The sequence below is a fragment of the Globicephala melas genome, chromosome 10 (genome assembly GCF_963455315.2).
Source record: "Globicephala melas chromosome 10, mGloMel1.2, whole genome shotgun sequence".
Lineage (NCBI taxonomy): Eukaryota > Metazoa > Chordata > Mammalia > Artiodactyla > Delphinidae > Globicephala > Globicephala melas.
Genome location: NC_083323.1, coordinates 5,116,337 through 5,141,013, shown reverse-complemented (window position 1 = coordinate 5,141,013; position 24,677 = coordinate 5,116,337). Strand labels below are relative to the sequence as shown.

Genomic DNA, 24,677 nt, shown 5'->3' with positions numbered 1-24,677 from the left:
AGGCGTTGCTCTAGGCACTGGGACAAAGGAAACCTTAACGGGGCTGTGGTAAAGAATCATGAGAGGATCTACTCTTTAGATAAGGCAGCTAGGGAAGGCTTCCTGTAGGAGGAGGCACTTAAGCTGATGATAACAATGCGAACTAAGCCATTTTAGAAGCTGGCGTAGGGGCTTCTAGGCAGAGGGCACAGTGAGTGTGAAGACCCCGAAGAAGGAAGGTATGTGTCAGTGTGGCTGGGAGGGCGTGAGGGCGGGAGAGGATACGAGATGAGGATGGAGGTGTAGCTGGCGGGTCACATGCGCACCTAGGGGCTGAGCTGGGCAGACTGGATTTCTTTTTTTTTTTTAACATCTTGATTGGAGTATAATTGCTTTACAATGGTGTGTCAGTTTCTGCTTTATAACAAAGTGAATCAGTTATATGGATTTCATTTTAAGAGCTGTTGGACACCACTGACGGCTTTTGAGCGAGTTGGGCTGTGAAGTGGGTCCTCTGGTCGCCTGTGGAGAGCACCTCCTGGGTGGGAGGTGGGGTGCGAGTGGAGCTGGCAACGCGAGTCCAGCTAGTAGAGGCTCCCGCGTGGTCCAGGAGAGAGGCTGGGGGCGGGGAGCTAGAGCTGACAGTCCGCTGGTGGTGGGCCTGGGGGAAGCCGACTCCCAGCCTCTGGCCTCAGGAGCTGGCTTGGTTTGCGTACCGGGGAGGCGAGAGGGAGAGAAGGAGGTGTGGCTGGGCCCCAGGGGCAGAGCTTTCCGGTGGGGCTGCAGCGGCTTCGCTTTCAGAGCATCAGGCCCTACGGCCCCGGCAAGGAGGAAGCTCTCTGCAGACGCGGCCCGGCAGGCCCGGCAGAAGCCACAGGCCCTGGAGGAAGTGAGCTTCTTGCCCCTGCGGGGCCCCCGCCGACCTAGGGAACCCGGAAGCTGTTTTGGTTTGGAATCCGGGGACCACTGTTCGCGCTCCGTGGTCTTCGTTTCCTGGCGTGGAGGAAGCAGCCAGGTGAGTCCTCGCCTCTGGGGCTTTCTGCTCGGCCGCCTGAGCTCACACGGAGGGAGGGCTCCGAGGGGCCTCGTGGAAACGGAGCCCAGAGAGCACAGGCTTAGCTGAGCCGCCACCGGGAGGGAGCCTGCAAGGCAGCCCTCTCGCCACCCAGGCTTAGAGGCGGCCGTCCCTCCAGCCCCAGAGGCCCAGACAGCCAGGAGGGCACTGGCCCACCTCTTGTGTAGCCAGGCCAAGAGTCTCCCTTTCCACCCTGTCATCTCCCCTAAGCTTCATCCGATGTGTTGGGGAGAGAAAGGCAAGCCCCAGTCTCCAGATGAAGAAACAGAGGCCCAGGTCAGGGAAGGGGCTGCCTGGGGCTGCTGATGGCTGGAGGCCGCTCCCAGCTCTGCGTCCACTCAGTTGCCTTTGGCGAGCATCGAGTCCAGCCCCTCCTTGTAAGGAAATATCAGGACCAGAGAGGGGAGGGTATTTGCCCAAAGTCACACAGCCAGAATGAGGAGCTGCCAGCCTGGAACCCAATCCCTCAACCCCCAGGCCAAGTTCTTTCCGGTCCTCTGGCCACACCCTGTGAACCGAATCCCCTCCAAAAGGAAGCTTGGGAATACGGGGGATGGAGTTGGCCCAGTGGCTGTGTTCTCCCCGCTCCCACACTTTAGGGCAGGACGGAGCCAGTGCCCCAGTGTCCCCAGGCTGGCTGCCAGCGTGGCAGGGCGGCTGCAGCCCTGCGGACGCTTCCGTGTCTCCGCAGCTCTGCGCCCTGCCGCTCCAGCCAGGCCTCCCCGGCGCTGGAGCTGACCACCAGCTTCTGCTGCGTGAGGGCCCTGCCCCACATGTCCGCTTGGGGTTGGGGGTGCTGGGGAAGACCCAGGGGCAGGAGAGAAAGTGGGAGGGCAGGGCCCTCAGCCGAGCAGGAGAGGAAGTGAGTCCAGGGGACCAGGAAGGAGGTTCTGAATCTGCCGGGCCCAGGGGGAGCCTGGCCCCTGCCCCCGGCAAGGACGAAGAAGGGTACCTGTGGGCTCTGGGAATGCTGGCCCTTCCTGGCGAGCAAAGAGATCCCCAAACCACCACGACAGGCCGGGGTGACAAGCCCCGTTGTGGAGAACCTCGCTTAGAATTGGGGCCAGGCAGGGCCAGGCCACCCCCTGAGAGCCCAACCTGCACCCCAGTCCCGTCCACTAACTCACAGTCTGCGGTGCCTCTCTGTGTCCCCCCGACTCAGGCGCAGGGCCCAGAGAGGACAGGCCTGCCGTCCCCCAACCCCGCGCCCGCAGGAGCTCCTGGTCTGCAGATGTCACCCATCGGTGTGTTCACCGCAACCAACCGTAGCAGCTCCATGCGGCCCGTCCAGATTTCCCCCTGGGGCTCCGCCCGAGGGTCTTCTAGATCCATGAAGCTCTGAGAAGTGGGCTGCTCCCTTGGTCCTGCTGCCCGGGGTGGGTGGGCTTCCCGTGTGCTGTAGTGGGGCCATGGGCTGGCCGCCCTGCACCTGACCAAGGACCCCATCTCCCGGCCAAGCCTTTGCCCAGGTCGGGACCTCAGCCGCTGCCTTTCTCCGCACCTGCGTCCTGCAGGAATCGGCTCCGAGCTTCCCTCTCACCAGGGGCCCCGTCCCTTTGCCCAGGCAGCGCGGTGACTTGTCCATCCAAAGTCAGCTCCCACCCTCTCTCTCCCTGTGCCTCCTGGTCTGGAGGAAACGACACACAGAGTGAGTTTAGAGTGACTCGGAGGGTGATGTCCTGTTTCCTGCATCCCCAGGGCCGGCAAGGCAGTGATGGAGCCGGAGTCTCTCTACAACCTGCTGCAGCTCCCCGGGAGGGTGGACCAAGCGGCCGGGGTGACACTCTCACAAGGTGCCGTGCCGGCGGGGGATGGGGGCAGGATCTGCATTGTAAGAACCGAACAAGCCGTGCTGGGTACTGCATTGCTTTGCTAAGTTGTCAGCTGGACACCCGGTTCTGTCCAGCCTCTGCCTCTGCCTCCTGCTTTATACTTGACCCCCTGCTTCTGGAACCTTCCACAGAGTTATCCCTGTCTCCCACATAACCGCACATCTCTGATTGCTGTGTGTGCCCACTCTGGGCTGGGCCTGTGCTGAGAACTTCTTATACACAGCATCTCACCTATTACTCTGAGGATGGGTGTTTTTACCTCCTTTTTACGGACAAGGAAACTGAGGCACAGGGAGTAACATAGCAGAGCACCAAGTCCAGGGTCGCGGGGCCGACTCCGTTAACTGGCGCTCTCGGTTTATAAGTGGTTTCAGGTTGGAAAGCAACATAAGGAAAATTGCAGTTCGGGTGGTGGGGCTTCGTGATTTGAAAAAATATTTATGTTTTGTTTTAGAGTTGGTTTAGAGATACTGAGAGTTCTGGCAGGCAGAGCTGGAACACGGTATGATTCCGAGTGGCAAGAAATCTGCTCCAGGGAAGGGCCACAGCCACTCACACGCTTGCTCGCTCTCTCCCCAGGCGTCTGTCAAGGGCCCGCCCTCCTCTCGTCAGAACACACGGGGCTGGGTGGTACGCAGAGGTTTTCAGAACGTCTAGACGTCCCCAGCTGGGCCACGTGAACACAGAGGCAATGCATTTTGTGGATTTGGGCAAGGCTGCCCCACTTGGGGGCTCAGTTTCCCACCCCATCCTTTGGGACTCGATTCCAGAGGTCCCCCTTGGCCCTGACCCTTGTGGGTTCTGAGGTTCTTAAACTTGCAGGAGATGCTGAAACAGGTCTTGGGGCTCATAGGACGAGCCAGGCAGCCTCAGTGTCGTGCCCATATGGGGGAGCCAGACAGATGCCGGTGGACTCTGTCCTGGCCCCTTGGAGCCCGGGAATCTGGGCTCATCTGAGCCGTGGCTCCTTCGTATATATGTGAGTAGAGTTGCCAGGTAAACAGAGGATGCCCAGTTAAATGTGAATTCCAGATAGACAAGAAATAGTTTTCGACTTTAAGTATGTTCCCAAAATATAGATGCTGCAGTGTCTGAGGATGAGCTGGTGTTCATGAGGGAAATGTGGGGGGGGAAGGGCATTGGGGGGAGGCTGGAAGAGCATGGGCAAAGGAAGAGAGGTGCAGAGGATGAGGCGTGTCCGGGAAATCAATCTCTGGATGTTTGGTGCTCAGGGTGTGTGTGTGTGTGTGTCTGTGTGTGTCTCTGTGTGCGAGTGCGTGTGTATGTATGTGTGCCTGTGTGTTTATGACTGCGTGTGTCTGTGTGTGTGGGTGCACGTGTCTGTGCATCTGTGCGTTTGTACATGTGTGTGCGTGTGTGTGTGTGAGAGTGAACTTGTATGCACGTGTGTGTGCATGTGTGTGTGTGCGTGTGAAGCAGCGCGACCGATTTCCTCTTGTGGTCCAGGTGCCAGCTCTGGGGGCGGCCTGCAGGGTCCCCAGGCACATATGCTCATCTCTGCTTCCAGGAGAAAAGAAGAAGTTCCTGCCACCCACTTCCAGGAAGGATCCCAAACTTGAAGAACTGCAAAAGGTGTGGCATCCTTCTCTGAGCCTCTTTCTCTGCAGGAGTCTTCTTGTCTCCCTGGGGTGGGGACCGCAGCCCGCCGCCTCCCCTCCCCGACCTCAGGCTGGTGGGTGGCGATCCCGCCGGCCCCTGGGAGACGTGCTGAGCGGCTGCGTGAGGGATACTTATTGAGCACCGACTGTGGGCCTTTACGTACATGATCCCAGCAAACTTCACGGCATCCTGTCACCTGCATCCCAGGGAGCAGATAGTGAGGCTCGGAGAAGTGACCTGGCCTGTGGGGGACACATAGCTGGCCAGTGACAGAGCTGGGATTTGACCCAGGTTGTTGGCCCCCAATCTCGTGCTCCTTCTCTGGCTCAGCTGCCCAGGGCAGAGGACAGCTGGCGAAGTGGGCAGGTATAGGCATGCATCACCCACTTCTTGGTACTCTTCTTGGCTGTAGGACCAGCTGGACACAGGCTTGGGACCTCCATTTTCCTCTGCCCTACTTCTGTAGTCTCCGTGGGGCCTTTCTGTTGCCTCCTCCAAGGAGGCCTCCTGGCCTGCACCACCTTTGACCCCCTAGAGGATTTGTGGCCCATTTTCCATCCTTTTCTTCTTCCCTCCCATTCTGTCCATCCCCCCATCTACTTTTCCCTCTGCTGCGCCCTGGGACACAGAGGAAAACCTGGCGGCGTGCTGACACTTCATCTTAGTTTGGGTTCCTCCAGAAGCTGAACTAAAGATTCAGGTGCAAATATTGAGTTGGGAGGTAATCGCAGGAGACAAGGAAGGGGAGCAGGGACGTAAGACAGGTGGGAAGGAGACACCCAGGGAGGGTGATGGAGCAGGAGATGGTTGTCGGAGCTCAAGCCGGCTGGGAACCGTTGGGAGCCAGTGTGGAGCGGACACCTTGGAGTCTTCCTGCTGGGGCAGAGGAGCTGGGGTGTTTATCCACCAAGTCCCGTGTAGCTCGGGCTGCTCCCTTAAAGGGATGGGGGGCTGCTTCTCTGCACTTCTGACTTCCAGGGACAGCCCTCAGCCTTTGCTGCAGTTTGCAGGAGGGGGCGGGACACCAGCGCCCATGTATTACCAAAACCTTACACAGAACAAACAATAGCCCGTAGTGGTCAGGTCTTCAGGAGCCCGGAGCAGGCCCCTGACTCAGCCTGGGAGATCAGAGCAGGCTTCCCAGAGGAGGTGATGCTTTTCCTGGCCTCGAAGGACGGGTAGGAGTTGGCTGGTGGGAGGAGGGCAGAGCTGAGCCTGGTGAGAGGCCGGGTGAGGAGTGGCCCCGGGCCAGCTGTCACTCGGGGCCCACAGGTGCTGACGGAGTGGATCAATGCTAAGCTCCTGCCCGAGCACATCGTGGTCCGCAGCCTGGAGGAGGATATTTTCGATGGGCTCATCCTGCACCACCTTTTCCGTAAGTGGATGCTTCCAAAGCTGGGCAGTCCCGGAGGGCTGGGTGGTCCCGACTCCCCTTGGGCCAGCCTGGGGCCTGCCCAGTGCCCTCTGTGGTGCCCTTCGCAGATTGGCTGCAGGACAGTCCCACAAGCTACGGCTTCCTGAGCCCTTGCCATGGAGCAGGTGCAGTTCATCCGCAGAACAACTCTGTCCTGTGACTATGCCCGTTTTACAGACCAGGAAACTGAGCTCCGGGAGGCCTGGTACCTTGTCCAAGGTCTCACAGTGAAGAAAGTAGGGGAGCCAGGGGTCTCGGCTTTAACCACTGGGCCACCCTGCCCCACAGGAACGAGGAACGCGTTGATGTGTGGGAGGCTGGGGGTGGGGGGCACAGGAATGGTCAACGTGAGGTCAGCCCAGGACGGGCTCACCCCATCATGCAGCCTGTGTGGCCCACGAGGAAGGGCAGCACCCTGCCTCCCTGGAGGAAGCAGACTAGCTGTGGGTCCCCTGCAGGGGCCCCAACTGTCCCCCCCAGCCAGCTGTTCCCACCCTCTCTCTCCCTCTTACTCCTTCCCCTGCCCTCAGAGAAGCTGACTGGAGTCAAGCTGGACGTGGAGGAAATCGCCTTGACCGCGGCTAGCCAGAGACGCAAGCTCGCCGTGGTCCTGGAGGCCGCCGGCCAGAGCCTGCAGGTGGAGGAGCCGCAGGCCCAGTGGAGCGTGGAGAGTGCGTGGGGCCGGTGTCAGGGAGGGCGGGGGGGCGGGCAGAGCCCCAGCCTCCTACTCGGGCTGCGGGGGGTGCTGCCTTGAAGCACAGCACGAGGGTGATAAAACACAGCCTTGTCCACAATGCGGCCACTGCTTACTGAGTTCCGAGCATCACACACGCGCCCTCGTCTACCTCGTCAGAGGGGCACTAACCATCCTGCTTCATTAATTTAGCTAAGTTGCATCTGCAGTGCCTGCTCGTAAGAAATGAGAGTGTGCAAAGCCCCACCCCGTTGACCATTGGTATGGTTTCCTGCCATTCCAACCTCTACATCTTCCCCATTTTCCAGATGAGAAAACTGAGGCCAAGAGACACTGAATAGCTTCACCAAGGTCGGGTGGTGAGGATGTAACAGTTTTCAAACCCGGTTTTTGTTGGGTCCCCTGCCACTACCTTCGCCACATTCAATAATTGATGTTTGTAATGTTGGCCCCGAATCAGGTCGCATTCAGCTTAAATCTAACAATTTGTTCACCCAGGGCCCTGCTGTAGGACATCTAGCTGTTTAAACAGCACTGCAGTGAACATCTGTGTGTTAAAATCCCCGTCCACAGGGCAGATTGTGCCCTTGGGCTGTACTTGCAGAAGAGGGATGACTGGGGCAAAGTGTGACTATTTTTAGGTTCTAAATGTAGATCTCCGGACCTCTGCTCTCCTGAAGGCTGGACGCAGAGCTCCTTGGCCTGCAGAGGGTGGTTGTGACGATAAGGAACCCACCACGTGGCCCCAGGTTTGGTCGTCCCCCAGGGCTCTGACCTTGTGCCCCCTCCCCTCCCAGGCATCTTCAACAAGGACCTGCTGGCCACCCTGCATCTCCTCGTGGCCCTGGCCAAGTGCTTCCAGCCGGACCTGTCCCTCCCGACCAATGTCAAGGTGGAGGTGATCATCATGGAGGTAAGGCGCAGGGCGCCGGAGGATGCCTGCCTGCTGGCTGAACATCTCGGGGCCATATCGCCACACCCTGGATGGGGGCGTGCTGCACGGGGCGGGGGCTGAACTGGGGTGAGTTCCAGGGAGCCATGAGAAACACCAGATCCCACCAGGACAGCAGTGGGGGGTTGGGCTGGAGCTGTGGGCGGGAGATGCTGAGTCCAGTGAGGCCACGGGGAGGTCTGTGTGGGCCGGCCAGTCCCACTTACCCAGCAGACGGCACCTACCTGAGGCATCACGAAGGTCCTGGCTGACGGCAACCACATGGGCCATAAGTGGCCATCTGTTCACGGCCTTTCTGGAGTCTTCGCAACACGGTGCCACAGCCACTGCCCTCTCACTGCGATGGTCTCATCCCTCAACAGATGGGTGTGACGAAGGCTCCAGGACCTTTCTGGGTCTCTCCACCCATGGGTGCTCCCTGTCTAGCATGTGCAGGACTTCTGCTGCAGCTGATGCCCCGGGAGTCCATGCTTTCTCTCTCAGACAGACCCCGGGCACCAGAAACAGGCCCCACCTGCTTCCGCTCTCCGCTCCCCCAGCCCCTGGGTACCTGGGGAGCAGCCGGCTTCCCTTGACCCCACCCGACAGAACACGCTGAGTCCAGCCAAACTCAGGAGAATGCTCTCTTACCTGTTCAAAACAGTTGACTTGAATTCTCCACTGAGCAGTGTCATGGCTTTGTCTACACGTGTGTAAATCAGAGGTGACTACATTCCTTCATGCATTCACCCCTCATTCATTCACTCACTCATTCACTCATTCACCCACCCACCCACTCACTCATTCATTCATTCACCCACTCATTCATTTGTTATTCAGATGAACACGTGTCCATTGATACCCTGTGAGCCAGGCACTGGGCAGACTTTGGGGATACCTGGGGAATGAGGCAGACGCGATCCCCATCCTCGTGGGGCTCAAGGCCTGTGGGAAGAAGGACAATTAAGCTGGCCCCAGTGGTGAGGGCTGCCCAGGAGGCCCCCTTGAGGAGCGGATGAGGCAGAGCAAACTGGGTCCCTTGGGGCTGCTTTGGCCACTACAGTCTCCTCTCGTGGCAGGCGTGGTCCTAGAATTTTCTGTGGTTCCCCCTTTCCGTCCTCTTTTCTGTTTCCTAGAGCACCAAGAGTGGCCTGAAATCGGAGATGTCGGTGGAGCAACTCACTGAGAGCAGGTGAGGGAGGGACCAGGGGCGGAGCCTGGGGCCGGAGCGGGGCAGACCTGCCGGACCTTCTCCCTCCCCTTCTTGGGAGGGGCCCTCACTCTGCCCACCGCTCTAATTGCCGCGGGGCCTGCATTGGCCCTCACGGGGCTCGCCCTCCACCCTCCGCAAAGCCCGGCAAAACAGGCAGACCTGGGGGCGGAAGGGGCTCTGGCCCTCGGTCATGAGGTCACACTGCAGGCACTGGGGGCCAGGAGGGACCCGGAAACTGGGGTCTCTGGACCCCAACCCCAGGCTGGTTTCCTAACACCCGGAGCCGGGTGCTGCCGGGAAGCCTTACCCTCATCCATGGCAGGGAGATGCCGCAGCCGGGCGTGAAACTTCCAACCGGTGCCAGGAGGCAAGGGCGCAGAGGGCTCACTCATACCACCCGTGTTTAGTGAGCACCTACTGTATACGGGGTGGGGCTGGGACCTGGAGTGCCCGGGTCCGCCAGCTGTCGGCCTTTCGCCTGTCCGCGCACGCAGGACACCAGAGGTCGATCCGCCAATGAGCTCTCCCCTCTGCCTCGACACCCACCTGCACAGCATGTGCTTCGTGGCAGAGCTGGAAACACTCACATCGGGACGAGGGCCGGGCACGTGCGCTCCGCAACAAGAGAGCCACAGAGTCCTGGGGTCTGGGAGAAGCAGGGGGTCCCATTCGCGTCTCTGAACTGCAGGCCGCAGTTCAACCTTTAGAAGGGCCTTAGCAGTGCGGGACCAGGCTGGCCTATGGACTAAACTCCTGACTGCCTGGGTGGTAAAGGAAACCACACATGTACCTCGTACCCCCGACCCAAGCCCTCAACACCCCAGCTGCGTTGTCTCTCCAGGGAGACATGGCCGTCTTGCATTCCTGGACTCCCTTTCGTTGGAGATTGTAACTGGCCCCAGCCAAAGGTCCCTCCCTCCTGCCACCTGTAGGCTCACACTTCCGGGCACCTGCCCAGGTCCCTGCCCCGTTCCCTGGGTGGGAGCCCAGCCCTGCTGCAGGCCCCTGGGTTTGGGATGCTTGTTCTGCCCTGTGAATTGTAGAACCTTGACTGGGTACAGGCAGAATGTTTCTCATCTTTGCAAAGTTGCAAGAGCTGCGGAGGGGCCCTGGCTCTCCCTGCCGGACGGTATTTCTCCAGACCCTGCCACATGTGGCTGCCTGGCTTCCCCACTTCGCAGCCCACCCCGGTCTGGGCCAAAGGTCTTTCCGGTTTTGGTCTGAGAGTGGGTTCCTTTTGAAGGAAAGTTGTGGATTCTCCTTTCCGGTCTAACACTTACTGAAGGCCTACTGTGTGCAGGGCACTGGGCTGTTTCAGCTCCCTTAACCCATTTTATCCTCAGCAACCCCAGCTGGGTGAGTTCAGTTCTCTTCTGCTCACAGGCTGGGCAGCCAGCCCCACCTGGACTGAAATCCCAGATCAGCCATGTCTGAACTGTGTTCCCTTGGGCAAGTCACTCCCCCTCTCTGAGCTTCTTCACGCCTCTGATAAAGGGGGACCCGCGCCTACTTGTTGGGGCTGCTGTGAGAGTTACAGGTGATGTAGGTGAGGGCACCTTCCCCCTCCTGTATGCCCCCAGCCCTGAGGTCCTTCCGGTCTACGGCTCCTGGGTGTTCACTGAGGATGGGGTGGGGGGAAGGGCTCAAACCTCTGCCAGTCGATGACGGTAAGGTCTGTGGTCCAGGCGGTGAGCCGAGCATGGCCAAGGGCGGAGGAAGCAGACCGCTGCTGGTCCCTCCTGCCAGCGGGGCCCGTGCACTCGTCGGCCCATTTACCCTCCCAAGGTCACCCTGGGAGGAGGGCTTGTCCCCGCCTCGAACCACCACAGCCCCACCCCGACTCTGGGAGGCTAAATGACCTCCCTGTTGCCCAGCCGCTGAGCGGCTCTGCACGGGGCCCTGTCAAGGCTGAAGCTTCAGGTTCCGTGTTTGGGGAACTTGAGAGAGAGGGTGCAGTTAGCGGTCACGGGCGCTGCACCCCTTCTCCCTTCATAGCCCTAAAATCACCCTTCTCAGCCTCTGATGAGCTCGGAAGTGTCTGTGAGGGCAGCTCAGGGACGTGTGCCCCTCCTGGCAGCTGCCCCCGTGCTGAGCCCTGGGTCTCAGGCTGCGCTCTCCACCCCCCAGGGCCACGGTCGGAGGGGCCGCCCGGCTCTCCAGGGAGAGTTCGGCCTACTTGGGGCCCAGAACCTTGCTTCTAGGAGGTGCGCTGGGGCGGAGAATTTAGCAACAAAGTCAAAGAAAAACCACTCAAAGACAATAAAAAGGGAGTGAAAGAAGCCAGACACTAGAGAGTACATACGATTTCATTCCATAGACGAACAGACAAAATGAAAGGCCAACAAGACAGATCAGAGCAGTGGTAACCTTGTGGGGTATAATGGGATGGGGGAGCACATTGGGGGTGCTAGGAAAGTTCTGTGCCTTGTTGGGGGTGGTGATTACACATGCGTGTGCGCATGTGTAAACATGCACCAGCTCTAAAGTTAGGATGTGTGTGTTTTTATTGTGTGTGTAATATGCCCCCCGCAAACTAACACAGCAACCACGAAAAGGACACAGTCCAGACACTTCTAGGTGTGGGAGCCTCAGGGGAAGGTTTGAACCTCGTTTGCCATTTGCTTTTCACGAGGGCCCCGCCTGCTTACAGAGCTGCCAGGAGAAAGCAGCTGGCCAGTTTCTTTGTCAACCTTCCCACTGCCGGGTCTTGTCATACGAAGAGAGTACAGGTTTGAGGATGGTTTTTGTAACCGTGTGTTTCCTTTCTTCCCCCCTACAATTTTCCCTTTAGCACAGACAAGGACCAACCTTCGAGTGAGTACTTTCCTAATTTAGGGAATCTTTTTCTGCTGGATACGTGTGGGGACAAACGTGTCATGATGACACGTTGATCATTGGGTGTGCTCACGGTTCCTTTGTGGTCTGCTGTGTGTATCTCGCGCCCCCTTGTCCGTTTGTCCCTCCTTCTGTCTGTCCGTCCGTGGATCTGGCTGTTGCTTCTTAGGATACCGCTCACGTGGGCAGAGAGATTTATAATCCCCATCAGCAGCAGCTATGGAGTGTTCAGTGTGTGGGCTCTGGAGCCAGGCAACCTGGGTTCAAACACTAATTCCCCCATTTATTAGCCACGTGAACTTGGGCAAGTGTCTGAACCGGTCTGTGCCTCAGTTTCCTCATCTGTAAAATGGGATTAATAATGGCACCCACCTCTTAGAATGGTGGTGAGGGTGAAGAGATACCTTGTGAGTGTGCTTAGCACAGAGTAAGTGCTTAATAGTGCTTGTTCGCTAATTTAGCTGCTACTTTTGTGACAGAGATCTTCACCAATCAACTGATTAACCCAGCCTTTCCTTCTTCATTCATTCATTCCTTAGTCAGTCTGCCTGGCCAGTTGGTCATCCATCCATCCTTATACCAATCCATCTATCCATCCATATACCAATCCATTCATCTATTCATCCATCCATTCACCCACCCATCCATCCATCCACCCATTCATCATCCTTCCATCCATCCATCCATCCATCCATCCATCCATCCATCCATCCATCCATCCATCTTAACATTATTTTTCCTCCTTGAACCTTACCCACTTGAGACAAAGAGCTGTATGGGCAAGGGATTCTCACCTGCCGAGGAGGAAATAGCGACCTGCGAGGGGCTTCTGAGAACAGGGGCTGAGAAAGGTTGAGTGGGGAAAGGGAGGAGAGGGGAGGCACGAGGGAGGCTGGTCGGATGCCTGTGTGTGCGTGTGTGGAGGGGCAGCCGGAGGACACAGGGGTTGCCCAGGGAGCAGTGTTTGTTAGGGGGCTGCATGAGGCTGGGTCACACAATGAGGGGCAGGGCCACGGAAACGGGCTTCCTTAAAACCATTTCTAGCACGTCCGTCCTGTTCTGGCCTGTGCCATCCGCATGCACATTGGCCTCTGATTTCCTGGCTTCTTCAGGGACACAATTTCACTGACCACAGGCCAAGGGGTCTGGGAGGGACCACAGGTGTTTCCACCATGTTTATTGGTTTATGGGGCATTTTAACGTGCACGATGCTATCTGGTGCTACTTTTCCCCCTTCACTAATGAGGGAACTGAGGCACAGAGAGGTGAAGTGACTCGTTCAGAGTCACACAGCAGCTGATTGGCAGAATTAAGAGGGAAATTCTTCTACTCGTTTGGGTATTCAGTGCCTGCGGAGCATTCTCCCCAGGGGAAGGTGAAGCGCTGCATAGCTGTCAACAGTAGGAATGCAGCTTGTGGGAAAAGGACATTAGTCCGAGGACTTGGCATCTCTGAGGCTGGACCCGTGGCCTGAGCTGCTAAGATGCAGCTCCCTGGGCATGACTCAGCTACTGAGGGCGCTGGTCTTTTGTGCGCTGTAGCAAAGTTCTGACTCTCTGGGAGGGCTGGGTGCCCTTATTCTGCCAATCCACAAACGCTGCGGAGGAGACCGCTGGGCCAAGAGTCAGTGCGGGGCTGGTCCCTGCTCAGCCACCTATGGCAGTTCCCGTGGGCTTGTGGGTGGAGCAGGGAACCAGCAGGAGGCAGGGCAAGTTCCCAGAGGAAGGGATGGTGTCCGCGGCAGGAAAGACGACCATTTATTTAAGTCCTACTGTGTGCCCAGCCACCATCACAAGTGTGTTATCTGCCCCCAGACAGGATATTTACAGTGATCCCACCTAGTAGTCATTATCAGCCGTACTTTACAGAGGAGGAAAACAAGGCACAGAGAGGGGAGGCGATTCTCTCCAGGCCACACAGCCAGGGGAGCAGTGACTCTGACCCAGACCTGTTCTTTAATTCAAGAACCTTGAGATAAAACTACATCTCCCTCGAGACTGGTTATTCTGAGAAACTTTGGTGGAAAAAAGTCCCTGTTTGGCCCAAAGATAATAGCATCGTAATGAGGTGTTTAATGGATCTGTCTGCAGAGGACGTCTTTGATGAATTATTTAAGCTGGCTCCGGAGAAAGTGAACGCTGTGAAAGAGGTAAGAGAGGTCAAAGTTCCAAGAGTACCTCCTGCCACCCGCCCACCCACCGCCCACCCGCCTTGAGTCTGGGGGTGGGAGTGGGGCAAAGGGAAAGGGATCGGGTCCTCACTCTGCAACTGCTGTGCGCCGGGTGCCGTGCGGGGGCCTTTTTGTGACCCCAAGTGGGAAGGTCGCAAACCCGAGCTGGGGACCTGGGGCCTTTGTTCTTCCCTGGGTAGGCCATAGTGAACTTCGTCAACCAGAAGCTGGACCGCCTGGGCCTGTCCGTGCAGAATCTGGACACCCAGGTAGGGACTCAGCTGCAGGGTCTGGGGCAGGGAAGGGGCATGGGGAGGGGGTTCCACAGGGCACTGGAAGCCTGGGCCCATCCTATGTGGCCTGGCGTGTGTCACCTCTTGGAACCTTGGGTCCTCCTCTCCAATGGGGATGTTGCTGGTAGGCGGTATTGCCAATCAGGGGCACGACGGGGATCCTGTGAAGTGGAGATCTCAGCGTTTGTCTACGCTGTTATACTTTTCATTGTAAAATAACCACTTTTCAGCTTTTTTCAAAATTAATCTTGGTCTCTCCAACCCCAAGACTCAAAGCACATGAGGTTTCCCTAACTGCATTCGCTCGCAGCGTTTATTAGGTTGAGCCGTGTGCCGGGAGGGGTTGTAGGTGCCGACACAGCCCCGTGTCTGCGGACTCCCTGAGTTGCCCGGCCCACTGTTCTGGGGCAGGAGCAGAGTCTTAGGAGGTCAGCCTTCCCCAGTGGGTCGTGGCCTCCCACGAGGATTCTGTGCCCTGTGGTTTCCCTCAACACAGTGGGGCGCAGAGAAGCTGTGAATTGCCGGCCCAGGGCCTTCAGGGCAGCAACGGAGCCTGCTGCACCCTGGGCGCATTAACTGGGCGTGGTGGTGGTGCAGGCGTCAGGCCACGTGGGTTTTGCTCACACAGCATGACTGGGGGCAGGTGGTGAGGTCAGGTCTGGTCACTGGAGCAGCTGATGTCTCAGGCACAGCCTGACATTAGCCAGCGGGGAATGGGGTAGATATACCCCTGTGCCTGGTAGCTAAAGCCGATACAGCCCTCACCATGTGCCCGGCCCTGAGCAAAGTGCTTTGCGTACATTAACTCACCGACTCCTCCCAACAAACTCTTTAGGTGGGAACTGATACTATCCCATTTTACAGATGAGGACATTAAGCCCAGGGAGGTTAATTAACTTGTCCAAGGTCACACAGCGATTAACTGGTGGACCTGGGATTTGAACCCAGGTCGCTGAGGCCAGAGTTTGTGCTCCATCACCACCTCACACGGTGGCCATGTGAGAAGTCTGTGTGTGACATGGTGTGGTGACACTGCAGGGTGGAGATAGCAGATGGGCACGTGTTGCTTCTGGGCTCTGAGGACACCTCCTCCACCTTAGCTGTGTGGCTTTGGACCTGGACTTCTCTCAACCTCAGGCTCCTCTTTTTTGAAAATGGGTGCAGGGATACCAACCTCAGAGAACTGTGAGTAAGAAATGAGATGATGTGTATTACCTGACACACTGTCTACGCATAATAAACAATACATTTGTGGCTTTATTGTATTTTATGTGGGAATAAACAAGATGATTTCTTAGGTTTACATTCTACCCGTTTCATCTTTATCTCTCCCTTGGTAAAATAATGACATTTGGAGAATAATGCACATGTGAGGATGCTATTTCGACTGCTGGATAAAAGGGGATATTAAAGTCCCTGGTATTTTGGTGGTATTACCAGGGAATATGCCAAACTAATAGCATCAGAACAGACCTAATATGAGGAAATTCCATTAAGGACTTCGCGTGGTGGCTTTTCCTCCAACAGTCAATCTTGTGTTTTATGTCTTTGAAGAGATTGAATACGATTATATGAGCATATGATGTGCTGGTGCTAGGGTGACAGCTTTATCTCTGAACATACAGACAAAACAGACCAATACAAATGTGGCCGCCAGCAAAATGAGCCCGGTGTGCTGTTCTCTGCCTTTTCCTGATGGAATTATTTTATACTTAACTCCGTTTCCGCCTGGGCTTCTGTAGCTCATGGAACAGTATGTGGTTTAAAAAATGATTTGAAGCTATTTTACAGAAAATTTAAAAATAGCTCATTTTATTGAGCACATGCTCTGTGCTAGGCAACCAATAACTGCTTTAGACCTGCTGCTATTTACAACAACTCTGTGAGGTCAGGGTGTCGTCCCCGTTTCTCAAAAAGGAACCTGAGGCTCAGAGAGCTTGTGTGACTTCCGTAGGGTCACACAGCCTGTAAAAGGCAGAGGGGATCCTCCAGGCTATCTGCCTCCCATTCCCTCCTTTGTAGTTTGCAGATGGAGTCATCTTACTCTTGCTGATTGGACAACTGGAAGGCTTCTTCCTGCACTTGAAGGAATTCTATCTCACTCCCAAATCTCCTGCGGAAATGGTAAGTTTTCCAAAGATTTTCCTCAGGGGTCTACCTCTAGGTAGACAGATCTAGGAAATTGGCATGATCAGTCTTTATTTATTCACTTCCAGGTGAAGTAAGGGGTGATGGGAAACTTTGTTTGTCCATATGTCTGCCCATCCATCCACCAGCCTCACCCATAGACCCTCACACCTATCCACTGACTTATTCATTCACTCATCAACGCTATTCATGGATCACTCATCCACGCAATTCATCCACCCATTCACCTGCCTGCACATCCATCCATCCATCCGCCCATCCATCCACCTGCCCATCCATCCACCCATCCGTCCATCCATCTATCCACCCATCCATCCACCTGCCCACCCACCCATCCATCCACCTGCCCATCCATCCATGCATCCACCTGCCCATCCACCCATCCATCCATCCATCCATCTACCTGACCATCTATCCTTCCATCCACCCACCCATCCACCTGCCCATCCATCCATCCATCTACCTGACCATCTATCCTTCCATCCATCCATCCACCTGCCCATCCATCCATCTACCTGTCCGCCCACCCATTCACCCATGCACCGGATCCATCGTTTTCTGAGGTCCTCTTGGCATCAGGCCCCGTGGGCCATAAAGACAATCCCACACAGCTGCTGCTTTTGAGGACGGCTCGCTCTCCATCCGCTGGGCCCTCAGTGGTGTGCGGTGTTCTAGGGCTGTGATGAAGTGCCGTGGCTCGTGGTGGGCGGGCCGGTGCGGGGCCTGAAAGAAAGCGTGGTTCGCAGGATCCGCAGCAGTCAGGAGAGGCCTTGCTTGAGAGGTGGCCGTGAAATTGTCTAGGGCTTGGTTCGCAGCGTGAACTAGGGAGGGCACCCCCAGGGGAAGGGAACAGAGTCAGCCAAGGCTCGGATGTGGCAGGGCTTCTGGCCCTGTGGGGGTCAGGAGTTCCCATGTGGACCCTGGAGTCTGGGGGGCTGCTTGGGAGATGGCTGCGTTAGTCCAGGCGGAGGGCTCTGGTCTCTGCCTGCACCTCGGGCTTTTTGCCCCTAAAATGTGCTCACAGCCCCTGCCCTGCCACCCCTCAGACCACAGGGGCATGTGGTCCCTGGTCCCCCAGGCCCGCCCAGGACCCCAGGTGGCCAGCTTCTCTCTGTCTGCACCGGGGTCCCAGGGACGGCTCAGCGGCAACCCAGGGTAGGAGGGCCCCCTTTCACCCCTCCACAGAGAGGGGACACCAGGCAGGGCTGGGTGCCGGTTCCCAGTGCCAGCCTTGGGGAGTTTCTGGGAAAAGGAAAGATTTTGGTCCCCTTTGATGTGCCCATGGCCCTGGGGCTGGTTCAAACCTCAAGGCCTGCCTGGGGTTGGGGGGTGAGCCTGTACACCCTTGACCCTGGCCCAGTTCCAACTTCGATCTCTGCCTGGCCCCCACATATCCGCAGCCCTGTCTGTCCCTGCTTCTGGCCGCAAGCCTGACCTACCCGGTCCCCTGCCGAATGTTCCAGGCCCGCCTTCCCAGCCTGCCTGCCCCCCAGCCGCAGCCTCACTGCCCGCCTGTGCTCCTTACTCGGCCTGGGCCTCTGGCATCTCCAGACCTTCCCCAGGCCGTTCTCTAGGCCCATCCTGCTTCCTGCTTTGCTTCAACCCCTTAGCCGGGTGGTCGGCTCTGACCACCTTATCCCCTCTGAGCTCTTGGGTATCCTATGGGGCCCCGAACCATGGCTACTCTCACGTTCTCTTGGAGTTCCTACCTGCCTCCGGCCTCACCTGGCCCTTTACCCCACTTCTCCCTCACTCCATACCCCTGCGAGGGAGGCAGGGCAGGGTTGCATCTCCATTTTACAGAGGGGAAAACTGAGGCTTTGGGACAGGCCCAGGGCCATCCAGCTACTCAGTGGCAGGTCTGGCACCAGGACTGGCCACCCACCCTTCAGCCCACATTTCCTCCTTTGCAGCAGGAAGATGGCATCTCTGTGGGCATCATCTCCACCTTCCCAGGAGGCAGCGGGGCTCTTGACTTGAAGATCGAATGGGGGCTCAGATTCCCAAGAGCTGAGAAGCAAACAGGCTAGAGCAGGGCAGTGTTTGTAGCTCTAGTGGTGGTAGAAACAGTGGTCAGCACTTCCTAAGTCCTTGTCCCTCACCAGGCACTGTATTGATCAGCTATTGCCACGAAAATGCTGTGTAACAAACCACCCAAACAACCAGTGGCTTGAAACTGCAATCCTTCATCCTCATGGACCTGCAGGTCGGCCGGGTTCGGCTGCTCTAGGCTTGGCTGGGCTCCGCCGCTCGTGCGGGATGGCATGGGCGTCGGGCCATCTAGGCTGGGGCCCCTGGGGCGGTGCAGCTCTGTGCCACATGCTTCCCACCCTCCTCCCGAGACTGGCAGTGAGCCTGGCGTGGTTTTTTCACGGCAACCGCAGGGACACAGAGACAAAGCAGAACACACGAGGTGCAGGCTTAGACCTGGGGTGCTGTCACCTCCTCTTTATCCTCGTGGCCAGAGGAGGCCCTGCGGCCTTGGTGCGGAGGCGGGAGAGCCCTGTGGTGTGCGGTGCAGAGACGATGCAGAACCGGGCCCAGGGAGGCGCTCGCCTCCCGGGATGAACTTGCTAATTCCTCCCCACGTCGGGCCTCTGAGTAGGAACTATTCCCCATCCCCATTTTGCTCTGGGGAAACTGAGTTCAGAGAGAGCTAGTAAGCTGGTCAGGAGCACACCACTAGTTAGGGTCGAGGTCAGACTGGCATCAAGGCTTGTCCGTCTCCAAAGCCAGAGCCGCCTCCTTGCGTCCTTCCGGGGGAGCCAGGGGGAGCCCCATGGGAGATGGGGGCGGGGTGGTGGGCCCAGAAGGAGGCTCGCCCGGAGCTGCAGGGACGGGGGGCTTAGGTGGGTCAGAGTGAGGCTGGGACCGTGGTACTGACCTTCATCCACAAGGCAGGAGGCCCACCTGTGTGTTGAGGGTGGGAGGATGGAGACGGGCAGGTCACACGCGGGCCCCCTGGGGACGAGGGGCTCAGAGCAGCACAGGGGTCCCCTCTCTGTTACTCAGGTGTTGGGGATGTCACACCTGAGTAATGGGATGTCAAGGTGTGATCACTATTTGCTCACCTCCAACCCCTAGTTAGTTACCAGCCAGGGACAAACGTCCCGACTTCCAAGGCCCCTGTGTGCAGGCAGCCTGCCAACTCCACCGGCTTCAGGACCGGCTTCAGGACCGGCTTCCAAAGATGAGCCACAATCTATGTGGGGGAAAAGGAGCAGCATCTCAGCTCAGACCCCGAGGATGCGTTTGTATGGACTATTGTAGGAAATCTCAGCCGCAGGAATGTGTAATAAAAATGCCGAGGAAGTCATTAGCAGAAGAGCGCAGGAACAGCGGCCTTTCCGAGGAATTGTTTTCTCTGCAGCGTGGCCTCTGGCCATTGAATTTCTCCTTATCAGACCTCCTTTGCCAACGGCGTCTACGTGAGGTTGCCGTTCCCTGAGGGAAGAGGCGTCCGGGTGGAGGAGAGAGGCGGTCATTTTCTCTGCGGAAATGAAAGCACGGGGCCAAGAGTCTCTGGCTTCCTCCTACATGCAATTACTTCTCCCCGGGACGATTTGAATGCATCCTTCTGGGTCGTAACCTTCTCTCAGCTCCATACTTTCATCATCTCAAACTGTGCGCGGCAGAAAAATGATGCTTTGTGTGGAGCGTGGTGGGATCAGGCTGGAGCCTGGGGCAGCTGCTCCTGGTCAGACTGGGCATCGCCGAGGAGTGTGACCCATAGAAACAAGTGCGATCACCGCCCTAGTTGATGGCAGCGATTCTCACATTCCACGAGGGCAGGCAGTGGGTCTGGGTTTGCCCCTGTTGCGTGGCCAGCGCATAGTAGATGCTCAATAATTTTTTTTTATTTTTTATTTTTTTGCTGTACGTGGGCCTCTCACTATTGTGGCCTCTCCCATTGAGGAGCACAGGCTCCGGACGCACAGGCTCAGTGGCCATGGCTCACAGGCCCAGCCGCTCCGCGGCACGTGGGATCTTCCTGGACCGGGGCATGAACCCGTGTCCCCTGCATCGGCAGGCAGACTCTCAACCACTGCGCCACCGGGGAAGCCCAATAAATATTTTTTAAATAAGTGAAGGAAGTCTTTCCAAGACACTGGTCCCGTGAGCTGCTTTGTGACAAATGGATCCTACGGTCAAGTCACCTGGGAAAACATGCACAGTCTTGAAGGCTCATGACACACCAAAGCATATTCAAGGCTCTGAGAAGTCCTGCAGTGGGGGATTTCCATATAACTTTGTCGAAGCCAACGTTTCCCAAAGCTGTTTGGCTTTCTGCACCCTGGACCACGCTGTGGGGATGCAGGCTTAGAGGGTGAGCGCATCAAAGGCAGGGCTGCGAGGCGGGGGAACCCAGCCCGGGTGTCTCGTTCTCACTCTGACATTTACTTTCTGTGCGCCCTGTCAATAGTGTTCATGATGAGAATGAGAATAATAGCAACAGTTGTAACCCTCATTTTCCAGAATTTTCCAGTCGGGGGAAGACTTGGGGACAAAGCACGGGGCGAGCAGTGGAGGTCTTAGCCCCTCCCTCTGAAGTTTGCTTCCACCTGGTCTGGACAGCCCCAGGGGTGTGTCTCACCTGCTTGGAAGCATTGGCACCTGTGACAACCTTGGTTTCTTCTTCTTGACGGGCTCTAGAGGGGCCAGCCCTACTGGGCCAGTGACCCAGCCTCTGCCACTCTCCCTCTTGCATGTCGGACCCAGCTCGGTGCCTCTGTCCATCTGATGCTCCATCATCTCTCCCCCGTGGAGAAGGGCTCTGCTCGCTGCCTTCCAGATCCCCGTGGTCCCCGCACGGCCACCAGCTGCCATGGAGGACTCTGGCCCCTTGCCCGGGATGTGGCAGGAGTCCTTGGCGTGGGTGGAACGTGCTCCCCCTGCCCCTGCCCTGTGCCCTCAGACCAGGACTGTGACCTGCCCCTTTCCCTCTCAGACAGAGTTCTCTCTCGGGGGCTTCAGGCCCTCCTACACGCCTCACTTCCCGACACTTGTAGGAGCCCGGACAGCTGGAATTTGCAGGGAAGCCCTGGCTCTGCCTTTATTATTCCACGTTCAAGTCTTGCCTTGTGGTTCCAATCCTGTGTCCACCATCACACTTGGATCCACACGGCAGCTTGGAAAGGCCTCTGGAAGATGCACTATTCCCCTTGTACAGATGAGGGGACAAAGGCCCAGGCAGGACATGTGCCTTGACTGACCTGTGACTTGTGACCTAGTGGGGCAGGTGCATGGACATCTAACCTAGATCTGCCCAGACCCACCAGGAGGTGACTGCAGGCGGCCTAGGCAGGGCGGCCTCCTCGGATGGGCCTGGCTCATCTGCTGCTCTGCCGGCCGGGTCTCTGGGCCCCTGGCTAGGTTGCCATGGGAACTGCCTGGCCTGTGTGAAGCGGGCTCTGGGGCTGGTATGGTCGGCAGACGGGGAGGGAAGGGAGCAGCACGGCTGGCCACCAGTCTGGGACATCCAGTCAGCACGGTGGGCCTGAGACCTTTGAAGGAAGGACCTGCTTGAGGTGCCAGTGAGTCGGGGACTCAGCCAGCTTTATCCCTGCCTCGTCCTGCCTTGCCCCACGCCCTCTTTTTTACCACACCAGCCTGCTGCCCCAAGGAGAAGGGCAGGGGTCTTTTCGGTGGGGTCTGAGAAACTAGCTGTGAAAAGGCAGGGCTCCACTAACAGAGGGACTGCTCTGAGCTGAGGGCTGATGGGGCTCCCCAGGGCCCATCACCCAGGGTCCTGTATCGGGGGAGATGGTGGAGACCCCACTTTGTAGGGAGCAAGTGGAGGGCCCGAGGCACCAAGGGACTTGCTCGAGGCTCCCCAGGACCGAGCGGGGATCCGAACCTGGGTGGGCCTGACTCTGGCCCGGGGAATTCTCAGTGCTGGGAGCGGTGTCTCAGGCGCCAGCCCAGGCAGAGGGGTGGCACAAAGGGCAGGCACCTGGGTAGAGGTGGCTCCTCAGCCCCCAGTCTGCTTTGCAGGCGTCTGGTTCCGACACTTTCCGTCTTGTGAGTTCAGATGAGCCCTGTGGCCACTCTGAACGTCGGTCTCCTCATCAATGCTTTACCCATGGACCTCAGCTCTCTGTTCCTGAGGGAGTCTCTGTTGCTCACGGGTTTTGGGGCTGCTTCGGAAAAGATCAGGATGAACCCATGCTCCCTTCCCTGGTTAGTCCCCTCACCTGGCAGGACACCCCCAGGTGTCACCTCCACCAGGAAGCCTTCCCTGATCCCTGGGCTGGGTGCCTTCCTCAGGGACTGCCTTTCCCACTAGAGGTGGCCTCCTTGCTGCACGATGGGTCATCGTGCTGACACCTGATGGGGTCTTGTCATTGTAGCTACACAACGTCACCCTGGCCCTGGAGCTGCTGAAAGATGAAGACCTTCTCAATCACCCCGTGAGCCCCGAAGGTGAGTGCAGGACCCTCGTGGGCAGCCAGCCTCGGGCGAGCGCCACAGAGCGGGGCACGGGGCATGGGGACAGCCGTGTGTTGGTACAGCCTCTTGCCTGGCGTTTGCTGAGTTTTCCTAGGAGGAGCACTGTGTCCACAGCCCCTACCCACGCCAGTGGAGGATGGTCCTGGGGAGAGGAGATGGGGGACTGAGGTCCCTGAGGATGGGCTGTCCGGAGGGCTGAGGCCTGGAGGAGTTGCAGTGTTGGGGGCCCCACAAGAGGGTGCCGGGGAGGAGAAGGAGGTAGCACGCCCTGTGCTGGGTCCTGGGACTCACGCCTAGCTTGACCGACTGTCCTGGTTTGCAGGGGCCTCTCCAGGGTTTAGCCTGAAGGCCTGTGTCCCAGGGAACCCCTTGGTCCCGGGCAAAGGTGGACGGTTGGCCACCCCCTGCCCAGGCCTGAACCCTGCCCTGCTCTCCCCTGGCCCGCAGACATCGTGAACAAGGACACCAAGAGCACGCTGCGAGTCCTCTACGGCCTGTTTCGCAAGCACAAGCTGAAAGAAAGCACGGACGGGGAGCCCCTGGAATCCCCCAATTAACCGTCACAGCCCCCAAAATCTGCTTCTCAGAGCCTGCCTGCCAGCCCCAGCTGGAGGTCCCGAGGGCCGCAGAGGGATCTCCTCACCGTCCAGCCAGCCCCTGGGCCTCCCACTCTTACCCTGTGTGTCTGCGGCACGCCCCAGCCCCCCCTTCCCTCTCTGCTCTTTCCATCTGTCTGAATATCTTTGAACTCACTAAGCGTGGATTCGTTCTGAGCCAACCTCTGGCCTCGCTCAGTTTCTTTTAACAAATGTATTTCTGGGAGGGATTTGGGGAGCCTGCCGTTGTCCTGGGAAGGGCCCCGCTAAATGTACATGAATATGAGCTGACCCCCCGCTCCGCACGCAGCCTCTCTCCCCACAGGGTGGGTGTGGGAGGGACTCTTGTCCCTGAGGCCACCCCTGGGGTAGCCGAGAGCCCAGCGGTGCTGACCTTCACTGGGGCCGAGGGTCCCGCCCTGGAGCAGGACCGCCCCTCAGGTGTCAGGGTTGACCTGACGGCGGAGACCCGCCTGCCCACACTCAGCTACTGCAGCCCGCCTGCCTCTCGAGTCGGGTGATGGCCCCAGCATCCCCCTCCAGAGGCAGGAGGCCTAAGTGGCTCCAAAACCAGGCCGCTGTGCCCCTCGGGAAAGTCAGTTCAGTTACTTTGCAGAGGAACCGTGGCCCAGGCCCAGCCCTATGGCCGCGATGGTGAGCTTTGCCCAAAAGTCACAGAGAAGACGTCTTTGTGGCTGATGAGTGGGTCAGATCGTCTCCTAGTCGGTCCGCAAGGAGCTGCTGCGTGTGTGTGTGCGCGCGTGTGTGTGTGTGTCTGTCTGTCTGTCTCTGTCTCTCTCCAGCGAGACTCAGCACTTGCTGCATACATTTCTCAAAGCAAAGTCCCTGTGGAAGGATTGAACAGGGATTCCCAGAGCTGACATCAGATGGGCACCAGCCTGGAGGAAGCAGGGTGGGCGGGGCTGGGGGTAGGGAGGGCCCACAGGCGAGGGCGGGGCGGTGGACCCTGGCTGGTGCTGGGCTCCTTCCTGCTCTCCCAGCTCCAAGCCCCTGTGGAGGACAGAGCCTACTAGGTCTGGGGTTGTCACAGTTTGACAGCCTTGGATTAGGGGAGGGGCTTTGGGGCAGGGGGCCGGCAGGGGCCAGGCCATCTTTGCCAGACCTGCTGCTGGAGAGTGGAGAATGTCCTGCCTACAGGGAGGGACATAAGGAATGCTTGGAGCTGGTGTCTGAGTGTGAGAGAGTCTCAGAGTGGTCTTCCCTCCAACCCACCCGCCATCCACATGCTCCCCTTACCTCCTGCTTCACAGATAATTAGGTGTAGATGAGACCATGAGGATGGGGCCCCTGTGATGGGATTAGAGTCATTATAAGAAAAGAGAGATCAGAGCTCTCTCTCTGCCATGTGAGGACACAGCAAGAAGGTGGCCATCTGCAAAGCAGGAAGAGGGCCCCCACCAGGCACC

The 24,677-nt window shown here is 57.9% G+C and overlaps 1 protein-coding gene across 2 annotated transcripts; it reads left to right on the top strand.

Moving 5' to 3' along the window:
• The first annotated feature begins 357 nt into the window (after window positions 1-357).
• On the top strand, window positions 358-24,149 carry PARVG (parvin gamma). 2 transcript variants are annotated; one of them, XM_060306785.1, is made up of 14 exons: window positions 358-994; window positions 2,217-2,298; window positions 2,753-2,847; window positions 4,415-4,479; window positions 5,779-5,881; window positions 6,451-6,591; window positions 7,412-7,527; window positions 8,682-8,737; window positions 11,550-11,572; window positions 13,684-13,742; window positions 13,964-14,032; window positions 16,079-16,180; window positions 22,555-22,627; window positions 23,102-24,149. In XM_060306785.1, the coding sequence occupies exons 3-14, from the start codon at window positions 2,769-2,771 to the stop codon at window positions 23,209-23,211; spliced, it is 996 nt and encodes a 331-aa protein (XP_060162768.1). In that variant the 5' UTR covers window positions 358-994; window positions 2,217-2,298; window positions 2,753-2,768; the 3' UTR covers window positions 23,212-24,149. The 2 variants fall into 2 exon arrangements, with proteins under 2 accessions (XP_060162768.1, XP_030711549.1); XM_030855689.2 differs by lacking the exon at window positions 2,217-2,298.
• Window positions 24,150-24,677: the final 528 nt, after the last annotated feature.